This window comes from Gobio gobio (assembly GCF_949357685.1).
Source record: "Gobio gobio genome assembly, chromosome: 6".
Lineage (NCBI taxonomy): Eukaryota > Metazoa > Chordata > Actinopteri > Cypriniformes > Gobionidae > Gobio > Gobio gobio.
Genome location: NC_137102.1, coordinates 41584738 through 41602064, shown reverse-complemented (window position 1 = coordinate 41602064; position 17327 = coordinate 41584738). Strand labels below are relative to the sequence as shown.

At 42.4% G+C, this 17327-nt stretch overlaps 1 protein-coding gene across 1 annotated transcript; it reads right to left on the bottom strand.

Moving 5' to 3' along the window:
* Window positions 1-15138: 15138 nt before the first annotated feature.
* Window positions 15139-16896, bottom strand: LOC307127487 (apolipoprotein D-like). The gene is made up of 5 exons (XM_079818736.1): window positions 16867-16896; window positions 16644-16778; window positions 16059-16177; window positions 15798-15886; window positions 15139-15706 (listed from the first exon to the last, which is right to left on the bottom strand). The coding sequence occupies exons 2-5, from the start codon at window positions 16761-16763 to the stop codon at window positions 15465-15467; spliced, it is 570 nt and encodes a 189-aa protein (XP_079674862.1). The 5' UTR covers window positions 16764-16778; window positions 16867-16896; the 3' UTR covers window positions 15139-15464.
* Between the last annotated feature and the right edge of the window lie 431 nt (window positions 16897-17327).

Genomic DNA, 17327 nt, shown 5'->3' with positions numbered 1-17327 from the left:
TATTTAAGAAAAATTTATTATATTTATATATAAAATATTTATATTTATATATAATATAAATTATATAAATGTATATACAGTATATACATGCAAATATTTCTTAAATACATACATGAATGTGTTTGTCTTATATATACATAATAATTATACAGAGTACACACAAATATATTATGTAAACACAAACTTTTATTTTGGATGTGATTAATCGCGATTAATCTTTTGACAGCCCTACTTTTTTCTAAACTGAACTCTAAAAAAATAAGCGTTTTTAATGTCCCCCTTTTTGAATCTACTCAAAACTCAGTCAGATGATTTGCAGTGTGGACTGCTATATGAATCATGTGTGGTGCGATTGAATAACATAACACTTCACACAACATAATTCAGACATCAGCTGTTCTTGTTGGTTACCAGATGAGTGTTTGCTGAGATGCACAATTAGATGAAAATGTTGTGGACTCATATCAGGCAAAAAGCGAGAATCACAAATAAAGTGCTTAGACTTTGAGAGAACAGAGTATTAAGACATGTAAACCACTAATTTAAGAATCTATGTGGAGTAAGCTTTTTAAGAGGGATTTCTGCCCGGCCTGTTTGTGCGATGTATTATGGAGTCACGGTGAGGCAAAGGGATAATGTGGGGTTTAACCCCAAAACCACTCGGTAAAGACTCTGTTTGGAAAGTCTGAATTAGCTATGCCAAAGGATAAAGGAACTCTCCACAGAAATTAAACAGGTAAATAAACAGACATATGATAAATAAACACAAAGTCAGTTTACCACAGATCACTAATACATGCCATACAGAAGACCTGTGACTCTATCTATCTATCTATCTATCTATCTATCTATCTATCTATCTATCTATCTATCTATCTATCTATCTATCTATCTATCTATCTATCTATCTATCTATCTATCTATCTATCTATCTATCTATCTATCTATCTATCTATCTATCTATCTATCTATCTATCTATCTATCTATCTATCTATCTATCTATCTATCAGTTTCACGTCAAAGCGTGTAATACACACTCACAGTTGAGTACCAGCAGGGGGCGATAATTTCCTACTCCTGCTCCTATTTTCAGTCATAAATCGACTCGACTATTTTAAGAGACGGATGGAAACCCTACCTGTATCTTGAAGTCATCTAAAATAACTTTTAATGCAATATATCGCTTGTCTTTGGTCCGTGTTGCCATTGAGGAATGATCGCCCTTTGCTGGTAGCTCCATCTTCATAAATGCATGCCATTTTCACGCCTAGAGGAGGCCAAGCGTGACACCGACACGCATAGATTGACCACCAGCACAGACAGAATTGACAGAACCAGTAGAGCCCATTCTCTCAGTTTCACCTAATGGATGAAAACACCAAAAGAGCAGCAGTTTTAGTCAACATCATTTGTTACGTTATCACATGAATGATTAAACGGTCAAAAGCTTATCAAAAGCAATAGAGAAGGGGGGCATTCAAACCTCATCTGTGATCTTGGGTGTGATCTTGATTCTAGAAGGATATCATATCCATGATATCTATTTTTACTGAATTATGGCTGTAAACCATGCCCTCTGGACTACTAGTTACATGATCACTTTCTTGGGGAAGTTTGGGGCTCTTCACATCTGTTCATACAGGGGGCTTGTGTCACACAAAGGTCATTCAAACAAACCTTGATCCTTTCATAAGGGGAACACAATTGCAGTTCTCAAGAAGAATTGGCTATATGAATTTTATCACATCCAACTGATATTAATAAATGAATAAATAAATGTTATAGTTCTCAATGAGTGTCAAAACATTACTCTTAACATTTATGTAATCGGATGTTACATAAAAAGTTATTTTTGCATGTTGTATAACAAATTTTTTTTTTGGCATGTATCCAGAAAGTTCTCATGCCATGCCCCTATCCCTTCCTTTGAGTCCAACTAAATATTACAAAGAGGAATTAAGATTATATAGGCAACATATTTATATCAAGGTTTATAATGTGGCTAGAAAGGATAGTCTGTATTTATTTAATTTAAAATAAGAACAGTTCATAAATTGATTTGATCTGTGCAAATGTTTTGATTGCAAAGACTGAATAATGTTTGATGTTAGTTTTGCTATTAAATGTGAAGTAGATTTTAAGCCGATTTAAACAAATGTCAGACTGTGGGCCCACACACACCCAGACCAATAAAAACAAGACTGTTGCAATGTTTCTATTTAATCACTAGATCTTTTTTCATAAAAAAATTGCACATGGGTATTTCCGTTAGCCAATAGGCTTTTATGCATATATATCACACACATGTAGTATCCTCTTCAACTGCGGAAAATTGAAAAGACGCATCGTTCTCTAATCTGACGATATCGAACAAAATGTATTTCCAGGTGTACAATTTTCACTTCACCACCTTCCTTTAAAGTGGCCCTATGTTATTTAAAGGCTCCTAATTTTGTTTCAGAGGTTTCTGTCACGGTGTGTTTGGGTTTTGTTCATGTTCATGTCTATGTCTTTTATTTTGAAGTTCATCAAATTCATGGTTCCTGGTTGTCATGTTCATTGTCATGTGATCCCCTTGTCCACATGTGTTATGTTGTCATTGGTTGTTTTTGTCATGTGTTCTGTTGTCACGTTCTGTCATTGGTTCATTGTTTGATTATTGTTCACAGATGTGTCATTAGTCTTTGTGTATTTAAGCCCTCATGTTTGCCTTGTTCTCTGGTTGAGTAATTGTTTCCTGTAAAACACTGTTGGTGAGGTTCAAGTCTGTTCAATTCAAGTCTTCTTCACTTTCTGTTTTGTAAATAAACTGCACTTGGGTTCTGCAACTCGCCTCCAGTGGATATCATTACAGTTTCCTACAACATGTTTACATGCATCAAAGGTCAAAAACACTTTCATTTTCCCATAATATACATTGCACTTCACCACATTTTGAAGGTTGACTACTCAACATGAATATCAGTCTCTCTAAATCCCTCCTTTCCACGAGCCTACTCTGCTCCTGTTGGCCAGATGGCCCAGTCTGTTGTGATTGGTCTACCGCATACAGCTTGTGTCTCGGAAGCTAACGCCCCATTGCCATAACTGAACTTCAGCTGAGGCTTCCTCAGTCCTCAGCGATTACACACTGTAAAGACAGTAACAATGACATCGATTTTACCATATCAATCCGAGCGCCAGTCCAATGATGAAACATTGAAAGAGCTATTCAACCCAAACCTCCACTGTAAAGACGACTTGCGAATTGCGATGTTGCAACTGTAATTCCTCACCATCAGCATTAACAAGTGCATATGTCCATCAACAAACCCATGTGTATATTTCTAATTTATTGCGGTGCATATGCGGGAACTGTATCAACAGCACATTATGTTAGCCCAGCACTAACGTGAATGACTGATGTAACAAAAGTTTGTAAAACAAACCTTGCTCCATCCTTTATCTTTACTCAAGAACGACAGAAAATCTGCATTAACAGACGTTAATAGTTTTAGACAATAGTGGCCCACAGCTACTTAGCAGAAGTATTTCAGTAAAACGGTAATAACGTGAGTTAGTCGGTTAGCCGGAAACTTAACAATATAAAACACAAAACTATGTATTTTGAACACCCGGTAGAAAGTATATATATCAATAATTATTTATACTTACAGGTTGTGATTCTGAGGGGCAAGCTGGTCCAAATAAACTGGGTACTGCATCTTTCAAAAGTAAGCGCTTTGCAAATCTCGCGTTGAACTCCGAGATTTGAGAAGCAGTCGTCAGTAAAATGACGTGTTTAAAGGCTGGAGTTGCTCGCTGGCAGACAACGTACAACATAGGCGGGCATTACGCAAATGTATTTTCTAGTGACGTAGAACCGTAACGCAGTGGGATTCGAATTACAGACGACATGTTTAGGCGTTTCATAGTCGATTTGGGAGACAATAACTTTATTTATCATGCACTTTCGACACAATCATATTGTCTCAGATGCTGTTTAGGCCTAGACATTTGGTATGAACAACTGTATGAAACTGTGTTTCAACTGTACTATGGTACTCTTACCTGACATGGGTACCATTGGAACATTAATTATGTATAGGTAGGCTAATATCGATCATAATTAGATATAGTAGACAAATAAAAGAAATATCAAATTAAAAATGACATGTTTTTAATTAGTAGTTTTTGTGTGGTAATGTAAAAGGCAAAACGCATTAGTTGACATTAGCTACTCCTAATTCGCATGATCTATAATCAAACATGGTGAATGTCTTACTCTTTCATAGTCTTTAGCAAGTCTGGCATGTATAACAACATTATAATGATTGTTTCCTTCATCAACTCTTGTTATTCAGAAGCTTGTTCTGTAGTCTATGTTACCTTCTTTGTTTTATTAATTATTTTGCGGTTCATTATTGTTTTAAATTAAAAAAGGCAGTAAAAATCATTTGTTTTATTGTTATTAGTATTATTTGAAAACACGTTCTTCTTTCTAATTCAGGCTTTGTGTTTTGAGCAGGAGGTTGAGTCACATGTGTCCCTCACTGTCCATGAGCAAGTGTGTTTGGCTTATTATAACCTGTAACATGCAAAACAAACAGCAACACATGAGGACAGGATACGTTCATTATTTAAATCCATTATGTAAATCAATTGCATAAGGCCCCCCCCCATTTCTCTTAGTAGGCACATAGATACATAGGCCCGCTGTGTCATAGCCTATTTGACAACTGTTTTACAAAAGAAATGTTAAACGACCGGCAGTAATAATGCAAACTACTTTTTGTCAGATTTCACATGTTTGAAGTGGAGATGTGGAGACATGTAGTCTGATTCATAACTGAATGTGACCAGACCAGAAACATTAATGGAGCCATTTTCTATGTCTGATCGGTCAAGTCCAATAGCCTCCTCTCCATGGCACCGGAGTTAAACTCGGCTAACGGCGACCCTGGCACCCAACACCAGATGGAGCGGCGCATCGGTCGGGAATATAATCAGCCGCATCAATTGCAATGTCAGCTCAAAATTTTGGACATGATCAAGCTAGGCTGTTCCCCGTATTAGGCGACGTGAGGGCTACCCGCCTGTGGACGAGGCAGCCAAACATTGGTACAATGACCAGAAGAAGCCACAAATTGGCCAGTGTTCTCAAGACCCGGCGCATCGACAAAGGCCAGGGACATCAGCGTTCACACTTTACTACAAAGACAAATGATCGACCCAGAATGGCATCGGAATCATGGTCTGCGAAAAGCTGCGGGATAGTGTCGTCAAAGTCAGCTGGGTGTATGACTGGATCATGTCTATCAAGATCGCCTCAGGATTGACGTCGATTCGAGTGGTTTCGTGCTACACCCCGCAAACCGGCGACATCAAGTACATGTTTTGGGAGAGTCTGGCATCCCATCTTCGATCAATCGACCCAGACGTGCGCCTGGTGCACCGGTGCCAACGCCTTCTTTAAGAAGAGACCGGCGCATCTCGTCACCAACAACAGCGTTGGACAATCGACCCAGAATGATTATTGGATGCTTAGATGACGCGACCTGAAACTGGTGACTGACATCAAAGTGATCCTGTTATGGACATCAAATTGGACCTTGGACATCGTTGAGCGTGGACGACCAGGACTGAACGGATCAAGTGGTAGAAGCGTCCCGAGAATAAGGACAAACTGACAGGCGCCCTCAGACTCGACACAGTGGATCTTGACCAGCCAGCGGATTCCATCTGTAATTACCTGGTTGGGCAAATCCATGTCGCCAGGAGTGGCACCCTTGGAAAGACCAAGCCGGGGAACGGATGATTGACAAGCAAATTTGGTGGTGGAATGATGAAGTACAAAAGGTGGTTAAGGAGAAGAAGGCAGCGTTCAAAGTGTGGCACCAATCCAGCAGGCAACCTGACCACCAGCAATACAGATCTACCAATGCTTGCCATCGCGCAACACAGGATATTGGCCAAGTCAAGCATGTCAAAGACAACAATGGCAACACCTTGTGAGACGCACCTGCTATCCTCCAGCGGTGGAACGATTACTTCTCGAAGATCAGCAACAATGAATTTCTCCATCCACCAATCCAAAGTGCCCACCCTGTCCCTGGCCCCATCATGCCGATCACGACAACGGAAGTAGAGGCATCCATCAGGCTGATGGAAAACAGGAAAGTAACCGCTGACGACATCCCCGCCGAGGCCTGGAAACTCCTTGGAAGCAGAGGCGGCGAGATCCTCGCCATAATTTTCTACCGAATGATTGAAGAAGGCACGTCTCCGATGTGGATGACCAGCACGACGGTACCCATTTGGAAGGGTAAGGGTGACGTTGTGGAATTCTCCATTCTCCAAAAAAATTGAGACTTCACAAAAAAATGTTTAGTCTTAACATTAACTACAGTAATTATGATAGTGGGAAGCAATGACCCCTGGGGGCGTTTTACCCCAAGTGGCTGGGGGTGTTTTACCCCACAGACTATGTTTGAAAAAAAAAATTGTCATTCTGAAAATATAATTATATTTTCCTTAAATAACAAGTAAAACAACAAAAACGTATCTTGATTTTATCTAGTGGTTATTTTGGGAAAAACAGTAAGGGGATGTTTTCCCCCACTCTACCCAAACAGCAGTAGATTGGGAAGAGCTTTCATCAGGCATGGAATAATCACTGCTAAAGCGAAAAGACTAAATCCTTTTTGCAATTGATGGCACCCACAGCGCTTGTCCATTCACAGAGCGCATGGCAGGATGGCGGATCAGTCTTTTAAAGCTCCTCTGCTCCTGAACTCTTCTCTCTGGAGCAGGCTTCTCCTCCTGACCCCAGTCTATCACTTCTTCCCACTTGTTCCATGACATCTATTATAGTCATCATCAGCCCATGAGACAAAGGACTGCAAAGCACTATCCCACGCAAGCTTATCAATTTCACAGCTATACAACTCAGACATATCATGAATAAATATAAATCATCTGACCAGAACAGTGATTGAGCTCAATTTAGAGGAATTTAGTAGATGATGCCACAGGCTCAAAAAAATTATTTGTTGAATTTACTTAAAAAAGCAGCGTCAAGTGGTTCCACACAACTATATTGAGTCATTTTTACAAATAACAATTTAGTTATATGAACAAAAGGAAGTCAAGTAAAGCTGACAAAATTTCTTTAAGTAAATAAAAGTATATTATGTTAGGTGAACACATTTAATTTATTTAATTTACCTTATTAAATTAACTACTTGCTCTACAAGTGTAAGTGGAAATCTATTAAATATAACAAGAAACATATATTTAGAAACATAATTCAAAACTAACTTAAAGGGGTGGTAAAACACATTGTTTTGAAGGCTTTATTGTGTTTGTGGGGTGCACTGTAACATGTGTTAATGCTTCGTTTAAAAAAAAAAATCATTATTCTTCATATATTTGACCTTTATTCTACACTGTTCTGTCCCTCCTTGTAAAACGGTCTGATGCTTTCCGGGTTGTATGAAGCCAGTCCCTCAAAAATACGCAATGGGCTCAGATTGGTTAGCTGGCCCAGTGTGTTGTGATTCGCTAACCGCAGTGTACGTTTGTCGGAAACGTCACGCCCCTTACCTTACCGGTAGACTGTGGTCAGTATTAGAAACGATGGCGTCAATAAAACCACACCAATCTGAGCCCGAATCAGACCCAGAACATTTTAGTGAAGATGATCGAGCAGAACCTGTTCAGTCCTAATGAGTAAAGACTGCGGATCTATAGTGATCGCTACTGAATGGCACTGTTACTTTTCTATTTTTAGAACGATTATAGCCAAATATCTGTCGCAAGAACTATTAACCCAAAACACTAAACACTGGCTTTACTATAGTAGCCAAATCACACACAGAACCATGTTTAGCATGCCTGTAGATAAATAATACATAAAAGCTCTAATCAAAGAATCATTTACACTAATGCCAAGTTCGCTGTTGAGATTTTAACGTTAGTGTTTGTAAGGATAGGTGTTCGTCGGATAACGTTAAGTATGAATGAGCATTTAACAGACTGGTTTGCAGAACAGTGTTGTCATCTGTTTACTTCCTTGCTACAACCTATTACAGGAAAACACATCGATGAAATATAAATCAGACTTACAGGTTGTGGCCCGTAAACAGCTTCTGTTTGTAAATCCAGCTTTCAGGTCAAGCCGTTGTGCATATCCTGCATTGAACTCGCGAACATTGTGAAAGTTTTCCTCCGTGAAAAACTGCTGCGGGAGGGAGCCCCACGCGCGTCGTGCATTCACACACTGGCAGTGTTTGTCTTATGCAGCTGACGTGCAAATCCGGTGTTGAACTCGCGAACATTGTGAAAGTTTCCCTCCGTGAGATGTGCTGCGGGAGCCCCGCACGTGCCTGTTTCCTTCTGTCTCATACACACGTGCATATAACATGCTGTATGTTAAACGCTCTGCAACGCACCCCTGTCCCTATGAAGGCTGAACAAAGCAAGTACCCCAGACGCGGCATCGCGGCAACAACACTCCAGCCTAACTATACCACAACAGCGCCGCGATACAAAATGGCCTCACCCCCCCTTATTTAATATTCTCGGAGGAGGGGTTTATGTAAATATTGAGCCTGGTGATGTCACCAACCCTGGAGGAATGTGTGTAGTCGCCTACTGGCCGTTTGCTGTAGTTCTTAGAAATGGATTTCTTTAAAAGCAAATATCTCCCTTTGCTTTAAACTTTGTTACTTTGCAGATGTTGTTTATGCTAAAGCAGCAACATTACACGCTAGCTTAAGTTAGAATAGTGAAATCATGGTTTACCACCCCTTTAATTGAGAACTGAAAGTCCATCCAATAAAGAAGCATATGAGTGGCCACAGCCTAAACACAGGCACCACTCTTCTGCATAATGGTAACCCCAAAATTATAGAAACTCCTCTAAATGTCCAACATAACTGAACATTACACTAACATAAACTAACAACATCTTTCCCTTTACTGAAAAACATAAAATAACACTTTAATCCCTAAATTTACTCTCCTGATGCAGTCCCTTGCAAAGCATGCTGGGAACTATACACTTACCTAAAGGATTATTAGGAACACCATACCAATACTGTGTTTGACCCCCTTTCGCCTTCTGAACTGACTTAATTCTACGTGGCATTGATTCAACAAGGTGCTGAAAGCATTCTTTAGAAATGTTTGCCCGTATTGATAGGATAGCATATTGCAGTTGATGGAGATTTGTGGGATGCACATCCAGGGCATGAAGCTCCCGTTCCACCACATCCCAAAGATGCTCTATTGGGTTGAGATCTAGTGACTGTGGGGGCCATTTTAGTACAGTGAACTCATTGTCATGTTCAAGAAACCAATTTGAAATGATTCAAGCTTTGTGACATGGTGCATTATCCTGCTGGAAGTAGCCATCAGAGGATGGGTACATGGTGGTCATAAAGGGATAGACATGGTCAGAAACAATGCTCAGGTAGGCCGTGGCATTTAAACGATGCCCAATTGGCACTAAGGGGCCGAAAGTGTGACAAGAAAACATCCCCCACACCATTACACCACCACCACCACCAGCCTGTACAGGGGTAACAAGGCATGATGGATCCATGTTCTCATTCTGTTTACGCCAAATTCTGACTCTACCATCTGAATGTTTCAACAGAAATCGAGACTCATCAGACCAGGCAACATTTTTCCAGCCTTCAACTGTCCAATTTTGGTGAGCTTGTGCAAATTGTAGCCTCTTTTTCCTATTTGTAGTGGAGATGAGTTGTACCCGGTGGGGTCTTCTGCTGTTGTAGCCCATCCGCCTCAAGGCTATGCGTGTTGTGGCTTCACAAATGCTTTGCTGCATACCTTGGTTGTAACGAGTGGTTATTTCAGTCAAAGTTGCTCTTCTATCAGCTTGAATCAGTCTGCCCATTCTCCTCTGACCTCTAGCATCAACAAGGCATTTTCGCCCACAGGACTGCCTCATACTGGATGTTTTTCCCTTTTCACACCATTCTTTGTAAACCCTAGAAATGGTTGTGCGTGAAAATCCCAGTAACTGAGCAGATTTTGAAATACTCAGACCGGCCCGTCTGGCACCAACAACCATGCCACGCTCAAAATTGCTTAAATCACCTTTCTTTCCCATTCTGACATTCAGTTTGGAGTTCAGGAGATTGTCTTGACCAGGACCACACCCCTAAATGCATTGAAGCAACTGCCATGTGATGGGTTGATTAGATAATTTCATTAATGAGAAATTGAACAAACTGGCCGGTGCAAAGCGAATCGGGCAGCAGTCGAAGGCGGGGGCCTAGACGACCCGATCCCTGGACACGGAAACTGGCTCTTGGGACATGGAATGTCACCTCGCTGGCGGGGAAAGAGCCTGAGTTTGTGCGTGAGGTTGAGAGGTTCCGACTAGAGATAGTCGGAATCACCTCCACGCATGGCTTGGGCTCTGGAACCACACTCCTCGAGAGGGGATGGACTCTTTACCACTCTGGAGTTGCCCATGGTGAGAGGCGGCGGGCTGGTGTGGGTTTGCTTATAGCCCCCCAGCTCTGCTGCCATGTGTTGGAGTTTACCCCGGTGAACGAGAGGGTCGTTTCCCTGCGGCTTCGGCTCGGGGATAGGTCTCTCACTGTTGTGTGTGCCTACGGGCCGAACGGCAGTGCAGAGTATCCGACCTTCTTGGGGTCTCTGGGAGGGGTGCTGGAGAGTGCTCCGACTGGGGACTCCGTCGTTCTACTGGGGGACTTCAACACCCACGTGGGCAATGACAGTGAAACCTGGAGGGGCGTGATTGGGAGGAACGGCCCCCCTGATCTGAACCCGAGTGGTGTTCAGTTATTGGACTTCTGTGTTAGTTACAGTTTGTCCATAACGAACACCATGTTCAAGCATAAGGGTGTCCATCAGTGCACATGGCACCAGGACACCCTAGGTCGTAGGTCAATGATCGACTTTGTGGTCGTTTCATCTGATCTGCGGCCGTATGTCTTGGACACTCAGGTGAAGAGAGGGGCGGAGCTGTCAACTGATCACCACCTGGTGGTGAGTTGGATCCGATGGCGGGGGAGGAAGCTGGATAGACTCGGTAGACCCAAACGTACTGTGAGGGTCTGCTGGGAACGTTTGGCCGAGTCTCCTGTCAGAGAGATCTTCAACTCCTGCCTCCGGCAGAGCTTCGACCGGATCCCGAGGGAGGCTGGAGATATTGAGTCCGAGTGGACCATGTTCTCCACCTCCATTGTCAAAGCGGCTGCTCGGAGCTGTGGACGCAAGGTCTCCGGTGCCTGTCGAGGCGGCAATCCCCGAACCCGGTGGTGTACACCGGAAGTAAGGAATGCTGTCAAGCTGAAGAAGGAGTCCTATCGGGCCTGGCTGGCTTGTGGGACTCCTGAGGCAGCTGACAGGTACCGACAGGCTAAACGGACTGCAGCCCGGGTGGTCGTGGAGGCAAAAACTCGGGCCTGGGAGGAGTTCGGTGAGGCCATGGAAAAAGACTATCGGCTGGCCTCGAAGAGATTCTGGCAAACCGTCCGGCGCCTCAGGAGGGGGAAGCAGTGCCCTACCAACGCTGTTTACAGTGGCGATGGGCGGCTGTTGACCTCGACTGGGGATGTTGTCGGACGGTGGAAGGAATACTTCGAGGATCTCCTCAATCCCGCCGTCACGTCTTCCATTGTGGAAGCAGAGTCTGGGGGCTCAGAGGAGGACTCGTCCATCACCCGGGCTGAAGTCACCGAGGTGGTCAAGAAACTCCTCGGTGGCAAGGCACCGGGGGTGGATGAGATCCGCCCTGAGTACCTCAAGTCTCTGGATGTTGTGGGGCTGTCTTGGCTGACACGCCTCTGCAGCATCGCGTGGCGGTCGGGGACAGCGCCTCTGGGATGGCAGACCGGGGTGGTGGTCCCTCTTTTTAAGAAGGGGGACCGGAGGGTGTGTTCCAACTATAGGGGGATCACACTTCTCAGCCTCCCCGGGAAAGTCTATGCCAGGGTACTGGAGAGGAGAATCCGGCCGATAGTGGAACCTCGGATTCAGGAGGAACAGTGTGGTTTTCGTCCTGGTCGCGGAACACTGGACCAGCTCTATACCCTCTACAGGGTGCTGGAGGGTTCATGGGAGTTTGCCCAACCAGTCCACATTTGTTTTGTGGATTTGGAGAAGGCATTCGACTGTGTCCCTCGCGGCGTCCTGTGGAGGGTGCTGGGGGAATATGGGGTCCGGGGTCCTTTACTGAGGGCTGTCCGGTCCCTGTATGACCGAAGCAGGAGTTTGGTCCGCATTGCCGGCAGTAAGTCAGACTTGTTCCCGGTGCATGTTGGACTCCGGCAGGGCTGCCCTTTGTCGCCGGTTCTGTTCATAATTTTTATGGACAGAATTTCTAGGCGCAGCCAAGGGCCGGAGGGTGTCAGGTTTGGGGACCACACGGTTTCGTCTCTGCTCTTTGCGGATGACGTTGTCGTGTTGGCCCCTTCTAACCAGGACCTTCAGCATGCATTGGGACGGTTTGCAGCCGAGTGTGAAGCGGCTGGGATGGGGATCAGCACCTCCAAATCCGAGGCCATGGTCCTCAGTCGGAAAAGGGTGGCTTGCCCACTCCAGGTTGGTGGAGAGTTCCTGCCCCAAGTGGAGGAGTTTAAGTATCTAGGGGTCTTGTTCACGAGTGAGGGGAGGATGGAACGGGAGATTGACAGACGGATCGGTGCAGCTTCTGCAGTAATGCGGTCGATGTACCGGTCTGTCGTGGTGAAGAAAGAGCTAAGCCGTAAGGCGAAGCTCTTGATTTTCCGGTCAATCTACGTTCCTACTCTCACCTATGGTCATGAGCTTTGGGTCATGACCGAAAGGACAAGATCCCGGATACAGGCGGCCGAAATGAGCTTTCTCCGCAGGGTGGCTGGGCGCTCCCTTAGAGATAGGGTGAGAAGCTCAGTCACTCGGGAGGAACTCGGAGTAGAGCCGCTGCTCCTCCACATCGAGAGGGGACAGCTGAGGTGGCTCGGGCATCTGTTCCGGATGCCTCCTGAACGCCTTCCTGGGAAGGTGTTTCGGGCATGTCCAACCGGGAGGAGGCCCCGGGGAAGACCAAGGACACGCTGGAGGGACTATGTCTCCCGGCTGGCCTTGGAACGCCTCGGTGTCCCCCCGGAAGAGCTAGAGGAAGTGTCTAGGGAGAGGGAAGTCTGGGCATCTCTGCTTAGACTGCTGCCCCCGCGACCCGGCCCCGGATAAGCGGAAGAAGATGGATGGATGGATGGAGAAATTGAACAGGTGTTCCTAATAATCCTTTAGGTGAGTGTAGATCCACTGTCCAGTTTGTTCGTTTCACTCAGCAATGTTAAGTTGACCGAACAAACACTTATTAAGTAAAGCTGACAATACTCATTTTTAGCAGAAACAACTCAGTAAATCTAAGTAAATTTAGTTACATGAGTTTTTTAAGTAATGTGAACAAGGATGATTTGAGTGCAACTAAGAACAGTGAAAGTAAATTTTTTTGAGTGTACAAGAAATGTTTTTCTATGTTGGAAACTTTCTCTCTGAGTAAAAATGAAAGGATTCTGCCACAAACGTCAAGTTTATGGCTTGATTTGCAATTATGTTAACAGAAGTTAAAACTGTATAATTTTGCCTTAAGGCTGAAAGTTAAAGGAGCTGTATGTAGGACTGTGGCCAAAACTGGTACTGCAATCACTTTCAAATGACTGTAGAGCGGTGTATCCCCTCTCCCCCTCCCCCTGACTCGAGGTTGCCAGATAGGCTGCAGGATCCAGCAGGAACTTAGGCTGCTACACGGAGCTTTCAATGGCAAGTGACGAGTCGTACACAGTAAGGTTTTTTTTCTTTCTGTTAATTATGTTTATGCTTCAAGAGCAATGTTTTGTGAAGTAATTATGAATCGCAAAAATTTACTAATGGCGATTAGCCAAATATAATCGTAAATATGAACGCTCGTATGTGACAGTACATTCCCACATGAAAAAAATACTATAGTAAAATTACAGCAAAGCTAAATAACATTAGCAATGGTCATACAGGTCAACTTGCAGCATGTTTTGTCCACTATATATGCGAAGAACGAATGAGGACATTTTTTTACAGAGGTAACGTTAGGCTACAGTCTCAAATACGTTTTCACATTGCCATAATAGGCGTGCTAATGTTTTTTTCTCAGCGTCCCAGCATAATGACAGTGAAACAGGCTCTGATAATGCATTACTAATGTTAGCAATGACGACTCGCCGTTTTTATTTACCAAACAATTCCTTAACATTACCTTTTCAATTCAATGACCCACCTCCTCCATCTGCGCTAACCTAACGTTACTTTGCACGAACATGCATAACTTTGTTCGACTGTCATGAATATTTGAAATGTCCATTTACATTAAGTACAAGTTAGCCAAACATAGATGAACCTTACCTGTCCAGGAGAAAATTAGCAACGTTGGCATCAGTCTTCAAATTATTCTCCGTTTTCAGCCTTCTCCATCTTTCAAAGGCATCTCTTATACAAATCCTTGTTTTATTTCGGACACTAGTTACTGTCACGACGTTTTTCTGATTCATAACGAGGTCGTATAGGTTTCGTAAAGTTAGACATTGTTTATCCAAAAAGTTTGTTGCCGCAGCTGTGGTAACTAGAGCAGAGCTGGCAACCCGAATGCAGAAACACTACTGACTTCGTGATTGGTAGATAGGTGGAGGGTGGCGCTTCAGGCCAAAACACAACATGTCAACATCAACATCAGTTGAGGGCTGCAACTTCACTTTTAAAATGACAATATCTTGGCCGGACAACCGTTGTCAGTGATATAAGTATTTGAAATTAACATGATTTCTTAATGTCTAGTGACATATCAGGGCCATTTTATGATTAACTGAAATACATTTCTTACATACAGTTCCTTTAAGTTAATCTTTGAGAGCATTTCATTGTATCTCATCGGTAACACTTATTTTTTCAAATGATTAATGTCATCTGCATGTCATCAAATTATTTAGTTAACTATTGGCAAAATTGTAGAGTGCGTTTTTTTTTGCAAGAGTAGCCTACAAAGATTCCTGAATAGCTAGTAAAATATTGGTTAACTTTATAATGTCATATAATGTCCGTCTATATGACCTAAACAAACAAATGAAAAAAGGCAGCATTTTGATATTTTGTGCTTTATTCATAGTCTGATCCAAAGTCCTTGATTTATCACACAATAGATATTATCTATATAGACAACATTCAACTATTTGAAGAAAGTAAAGTACATCAGCAATGCATAAATAAGATTAAACGAAAAGCTTTAGTTTACATTGTGACCTACGATTCAGAACAGATTTATTCACATTCTCATGCCATAGACCACTGATTAAGAATATGTTGTGGGAATATTATGTTAAAAAACAAACAAAATAAATGTAAGGTCTTTAAAAAAACGTTATTAGACCACAACACATCTCACAGTAGCACATTTTATAAGGCAGTTGTATTAAGGCATGCCGCTGCACAGTTCCGGTCTCTGGTCAGTCTCTGTAAAAACATCAGTGTTAATGTCATGGGATTTGAGGATGTCTAACAGCTCAGAGACGGTATCCTTGGGAAGTGTGCGGGTCCTGCTCATGATCCAGGAAAACTCTGCGTGAAAGAGACCGGCGAAATCAGAGCACGCGTAAACCAGGGTGTAGTTGTCATAATCAGTAGCCAGCACCCAGTAGGGGGAAGGAGGAGAATCTGAAAGAGAACACATCATGAATAACTCAAACAAAGATTCAAACATAAAATCAAATAAACCAGGTGAAAAGAATGATTTGTTTAGACTTACTTTCAAAGAAGCTGACTTCAAGTTTGGCAGGCTCTGATGCATCTACAATCTTGGCAGTTCCCTCAATGAAGTTGATAGTGCCATCAGCACTGTGAGGATGTTCAGAGAAAAGATATTAGGTTCATTTAAGCCATTTCAGAAGAAAGTGCAAAACTATTTTGACTCTTCTGTATTGTATTTTATTTGGTATTTAATTTTTTTTAAATATATTACTAACTTCTGAATATAACAAATGTGTGATATTTTATCATTGGTACTTACAGAAGCTCATCATTTTTAACCAGGACAATGCCGTCACTCAGAGTGTAAGTGGCCTGGCAGCACTCGCCCAACTGGAACGGGGCTGGAATCTTCAAGATCTCCAGCCATCTGCCCATGTACTGTAAAATAACAAAATGATAAGAAGTTATGCACCAGCATATTTTCCTGTGATAATACAGGTCATTTTGTAGCTGAAAATCAAGTTTCATATAAACAAATACTAATATTCTATTCTTTTTGCTATATTTTTTGTTAGCAATATGGGATTTATTTATGCTCCTCTTGGATTTATAATGATAAAGCGGTTCATAATGATTGTAATATGTTCCTGATACAAAAATAATAATATAAAGATTAAGAAACATGTACACTGTAAAAAACGTGTAAGTCATGGCAACTTATGTTTTTTATATTACTTTAACTCATCAAAATAATGTATATGAGATAATATAAGTTAAATGAGAATTAAGTCCATTTAATGTTATTTGAGCTGAAAACACTTTGTACAACAAAGTCTATTACATAGCAACTGAACTTAAGCTTTTAAATAGGTGGATTTTTTACAGTGTTTAAGCAAAAGTTTACCCTAGTAGGATCAAAGTTTTGCTGAACAGGAGGCTGTGGACATTTTCCAGGGCTGATGGTTTGAGCGCTGACCGCCAGCACAGACAGCAAAGTCAGAGACAGAACCTGAAGAGCCTGCATTCTTTCAGTTTGAACCTGAAAAAACATAAAGTCATACTTAATGAAAATAACATACAAATGTGAATTACAGGTTGGATAGTTTGCTAGTAAAGCATCACCTTACCTGTTTGGTCTCAAGAGTGGAACTTATGTCTAAGGTAAAGAACAGTGACAAAGTTTGGTATATATAGACCGCTACATCTATTTGTTATATCACTAACTCCACCCCCCTCAACTAAAATAACCTCATTAGAACAGGTTTGGGGAACCTGGGCATCTGCTCAAACAGATGTTGAACATTAGGTAAACACACCTTGAGTTGACCTTCTTGGAAGAAGGTGACGCACGAGTCACAGGTAGCTTTCCACATCTTTGAAACAACAATAAAAAAACATGTGCCCTCCATGTGCCAAGAATCCATGTTCACGTGTATATTTTCTATTATAAAAAATAAAATAATTTATTTTGTGATTATGAGATTGGAAGAGAGAACTGGTCATTCACACCCCCCACTTACATTTCCCGATGGTACTGAGATTTGAATCCGCAACCTTTGGGTTCCAAGACAGACTCGCTAACCATTAG